Source organism: Panicum virgatum, chromosome 7N, assembly GCF_016808335.1.
Source record: "Panicum virgatum strain AP13 chromosome 7N, P.virgatum_v5, whole genome shotgun sequence".
Lineage (NCBI taxonomy): Eukaryota > Viridiplantae > Streptophyta > Magnoliopsida > Poales > Poaceae > Panicum > Panicum virgatum.
In genome coordinates this window covers 46,807,399-46,812,007 of record NC_053151.1, presented here as the reverse complement: position 1 = coordinate 46,812,007, position 4,609 = coordinate 46,807,399, and the positions used below count along the sequence as shown (strand labels likewise).

At 44.4% G+C, this 4,609-nt stretch overlaps 1 protein-coding gene across 2 annotated transcripts; it reads left to right on the top strand.

Annotated features, from left to right (window-relative positions):
* On the top strand, positions 1 to 4,232 carry LOC120683896 (G-type lectin S-receptor-like serine/threonine-protein kinase B120). Of its 2 annotated transcripts, XM_039965994.1 has the most exons (7): positions 1 to 1,369; positions 2,377 to 2,475; positions 2,562 to 2,743; positions 2,831 to 3,041; positions 3,142 to 3,379; positions 3,489 to 3,639; positions 3,734 to 4,232. In XM_039965994.1, the coding sequence occupies exons 1-7, from the start codon at positions 91 to 93 to the stop codon at positions 4,034 to 4,036; spliced, it is 2,463 nt and encodes an 820-aa protein (XP_039821928.1). In that variant the 5' UTR covers positions 1 to 90; the 3' UTR covers positions 4,037 to 4,232. The 2 variants fall into 2 exon arrangements, with proteins under 2 accessions (XP_039821928.1, XP_039821929.1); XM_039965995.1 differs by lacking the exon at positions 3,734 to 4,232 and having other exon boundaries at positions 3,458 to 3,625.
* The last annotated feature ends 377 nt before the right edge of the window (positions 4,233 to 4,609 follow it).

Below are 4,609 nucleotides of genomic sequence, written 5' to 3'. Positions count from 1 at the left end.
ACTCTTTTTAACAGTTGTGTGCAAGCATTCAAAGAAAAAAAAAACAGTTGTGTGCACATCTATCTGTAAAAGGGGAGGCAAGGCAAACCAATGGGTTTGGCTTCCCGTTCCACCGTGCTCCTCCTCCTTTCTTGGGTTTCTTTATGCATATCCACTGACCAGCTCTCACCTGCCAAACCACTCATATTCCCCGACGGCAAGCTCATCTCCAACAATGGCGTCTTCGCTCTGGGCTTCTTCTCCCCAACCAACTCAAGCACACGCTTCTACATCGGCATATGGTACAACAACGACCCCGCGCACCTCACCGTCGTGTGGGTCGCCAACCGTGGCAGCCCAATCGTCACCCCTTCCTCAGCGACGCTCGCGGTAACGAACCGGTCTGACCTCGTCCTGTCAGACACTCGAGGCCGCATCTACTGGACTACGACGAACAACATCACCGCCACCGGCACCGGAGGCACGGCGGCGGCGCTGCTCGACGACAAGGGCAACCTGGTCCTCCGGTCATCCGAAGGCGCAACCCTGTGGCAGAGCTTCGATCACCCGACCGACACCATCCTCCCCGGCATGCCGGTCTGGGTGAACTACCGGACACGCTTCACGCAGAGCCAGCTGGTTTCTTGGAGAAGCCCCGAGGACCCGTCCGCCGGCGACTTCTCCCTGGGCGCGGACGTCAGCTCGGGCATCCAGTATGTCCTCAAGGACGGGCCCCGCTTGCTGTGGCGCAGCGGGGCTTGGAACGGCGAGATGGTCCTGGATTACACGCCCAACAATTCCAGCACCGTCATAATCATGTCCATCGTCACCAACGGCGACGACATCTCGCTCATGTTCAGCGTCTCCGACGGCTCGCCGAGCATGTACGTCAGGGTGATCCACACGGGCAGGTACGAGTTCACCGTCTGGAACCGCACCGCGGCGGCGTGGACAGTCCTGGAGGCACACCCTGGTGCTGGATGCGACCGGTACGCGGCGTGCGGCCCGTTCGGGTACTGCGACGCCACGGAAGCCTCGCCGGCGTGCAAGTGCCCCGACGGGTTCGAGCGCGACGGGACCAGCCCGTCCGGCGGATGCACGAGGAAAGAGCCGCTCCGGTGCGGCGGCGGAGACTACTTCGCGACCTTGCCGGGCGTGAAGACGCCAGCGATGCCCGTGTTCGTCAGGAACAGAAGCTTCGACGGCTGCACGGCGGAGTGCCGTGGCAACTGCTCGTGCACGGCCTACGCTTACACCAACCTGAGCACCGCCATTAGCGGGGGCGACATGTCCAGGTGCTTGCTGTGGTTCGGCGAGCTTGTCGACATAGCCAAGGACGTGAACATCGATGGAGAGAATCTATATCTCCGTCTTGCCGGCTCATCAACAGGTACGTATTTGAAGCAACTAGCCTAATAAAAAATAAGATTTATAGCTAATGATCTATATCACCCCCATCTTTCATCTATTAAATATTTATATTCTAAAATACATATTTGGCATTATCTAGTTGCAATAATTTTCATTTTGCATCACACCTCCATATGTGTTTGATATATATATTTAATTGAACCATTATTTGCGAATTGTTATTCTTATATATTTCATCGTACATAACACATATCATGGGTAGTATTTTTATATAAACAATAATATAACAATATACTAAAAATGGTAGAAATAGTAATTTAAAATTTTATATTGGTGCACTTTAATATTTCATTATAATTATTTAATTTAGATTCAGATTTAGATATAATTGGATAATTTATTTGCAAAGTTAGGGGGATTATTTTGTATTATTTTTATTATGGTATAGATGGGTAATTTAAATGAAGATTAGGGGGTTACTTTAGTTTTGTTTTATAATGGCAGATGTGGGTAATTTAGATAAATTTTTAGGGGTTACTTTAATCTATTTTTATAATGGTAGAGGTGGGTAATTAATTAGGTAAGATAATAGATCCAATGGCTATTATGATTAGTGCTATTGGATTCATGACTGGATGTTTCTGATTTTTGTGAGAATTTCTAGAATTTCTCTATTTTTTAGAGTGTCCATCTAGAATACTAGGTGGCTTCATGTAGAGATTTCAAAGGAGCCTCCAATTAGTACTAGTAAGATAAAATCCCACTGGACTGGCAGCGAGATTTTTTTTCCCTTCAATGTGAAAGGTTGTGTCCGATACTGCTCAATCCGAACAAACCGTTGATGATGCGATGCCTACAACTATAAATGAACTCTTATTAAGATTTACATGGATAATAAGCTCGATCAGGTTCAGGTTACTGATAGATTACTAGCACTCCAATACTCCATTATGTGCAAGAAAACTAGAACCATTGCAAGTAATGCTCGTTGCAGCAAATTCTTATGGCATACACTTTTGTTTGCAGTTCCAAAGAAGAGCAATTTGGTGAAGATTTTCCTTCCGATTACAACATTCGTTCTGCTGCTCGCATTTGCAGCCCTTGTCTGGACATACAAATACAGAGGTAAAAAAAAAAAGGAGCCAGTCTTTTGCAAGACGCGGTTGTTGTGCAAGTGTTGACAGAGAACCCATCGTTGTTTGTATTTGCAGGCACGCGGCGAAAGAAGAAAGTGCAGAAGAGATTGATGTTACAATACTTGAGGTCTACGGACGAAACTGGGGACAAGAACATAGAGTTTCCATTTATTAGCTTCGATGATATTGTTGCGGCAACAGACAACTTCTCTGATGCCAATATGCTTGGGAAGGGAGGTTTTGGCAAAGTTTACAAGGTACTAGCAAGCGACAGCTTTTACCTTGATGGCTATATATACCACTATTAAAACTGTATAATAATTCTGTGTGACAAAATCGTGTAGGGACTGTTGGCAGGCACCAATGAAGTAGCCGTCAAGAGACTTAGCAAGAGTTCTGGGCAAGGCACCGAGGAATTTAGAAACGAAGTAGTCTTGATTGCAAAATTGCAGCACAAGAACCTAGTTAGGCTTCTCGGTTGTTGTATTCATCAAGATGAGAAGCTATTAGTCTATGAATACTTGCCCAACAAAAGCTTGGATTACTTCCTCTTTGGTACATTCAGTTTTCAGTTTTTCATACTGTTGATCAAACCCAATAAATTATTATGCACATTTGACTTGTGACATAATTAGCATACCTCATTTCTTATCAGACTCTGAAAGAAACCTAATGCTTCAATGGCCGACAAGGTTCAAGATAATCAAGGGAGTAGCACGAGGAATGATGTATCTCCATCATGACTCCAGATTAACTATAATCCACAGAGATCTCAAAGCAAGCAACATTTTGTTAGATAAAGAGATGATCCCAAAGATATCAGATTTCGGCATGGCTAGGATATTCGGTGGCGACCTGCATGAAGCAAATACAAACCGGGTTGTTGGAACATAGTAAGTAACATCTGCCCTGTCAATTCTTAATATGGAATTTTCTTGCTGGCACTTGTTCAGAAACTTCAGATTGTGCAGATCTAACACAAACTGGTGAATCTTTGCATAGTGGCTATATGTCCCCTGAATATGCAATGGAGGGAGCATTTTCAGTCAAGTCAGACACCTACAGCTTTGGTGTTCTGCTATTGGAGATTGTGAGTGGATTAAAGATCAGCTCTCCAAACCTTATCATCGGTTTTCCTAACCTTATAGTCTATGTAAGTATTTGAGGAAGCGCCCACTCCAGGACTGCTACATATTTTTACCCACTGAAAATATAATTAGCTCACCGAAAAATTCGTCTATGTGCAGGCATGGAACCTATGGAAAGATAGCAATATAGAAAATTTGGTGGACTCATCTGTTAAGGAGGATTATCGCCTCGATGAAGTTTCACGATGCATCCATATAGGACTTCTGTGCGTTCAAGACAGTCCAAACTGTAGGCCACTCATGTCAGCAGTTGTATTCATGCTCGAGAACAAAACCACGCCACTTCCAACACCAATGCAGCCTGTGTATTTTTCCTGTAGGGACGCTGACCCTGGAAGAGCTGGCAACAGTAGGGTATTGTCCATGAATGACATGAGCCTCACAGCACTAGAAGGCCGTTAAATTTTGAACGCCAACGTGTAGTCCATCTGAATTTGGTAAATTTGCAACAGTGTAGAGTCTTAGCTTAACTGTATAATGTATATATATATGTGAATTCCAGGATAGGTGATTGTTCTACTAGTGTTTGAGGAAGATGTTGAATCATATTTATATTGCCATATTGCTAAGAGAAAAATGGATGAAAAGTCATTATACCTGTTACTGTGTTTCAGTTAGGCCATCATATTTTGAGAAGTGCAAATTGTGGCCACTAAAGTTGTTTGACTCTATCAATACGGTCATTACCTTTGTAGCCATACATATTTAGATGATGTGGCGTCCAACCTGTTCGCCTAGACGATCGTTTACATTGTTTACACGGCGTGTAAACGCTACTCGATGGGTAGCCGTGTAGGCCGATTAGCGGTGTAAAGCCGTTTTGATTGTTTAAAAGATCGTGTATTCTGACTATTTGCTAAACGGTAGGTGACCGACCGTTCACCATTTAATGTTTAGGCTAATACTCCAACTTGGAGTTCTTTTTTTGCAAATTATTCCCATTATTTGAGAGGAACTGGGGGTGGTGGTGGCATG

What these genes read in the sequence shown, in the direction of transcription:
- LOC120683896 (XM_039965994.1), top strand. Translation starts at nt 91, where the DNA reads ATGGGTTTGGCTTCCCGTTCCACCGTGCTCCTCCTCCTTTCTTGGGTT. An exon ending in CTGGACATACAAATACAGAG is followed by an intron (nt 2,476 to 2,561) that starts GTAAAAAAAAAA and finishes TTGTATTTGCAG; the next exon opens with GCACGCGGCGAAAGAAGAAA. An exon ending in TTCCTAACCTTATAGTCTAT is followed by an intron (nt 3,640 to 3,733) that starts GTAAGTATTTGA and finishes GTCTATGTGCAG; the next exon opens with GCATGGAACCTATGGAAAGA.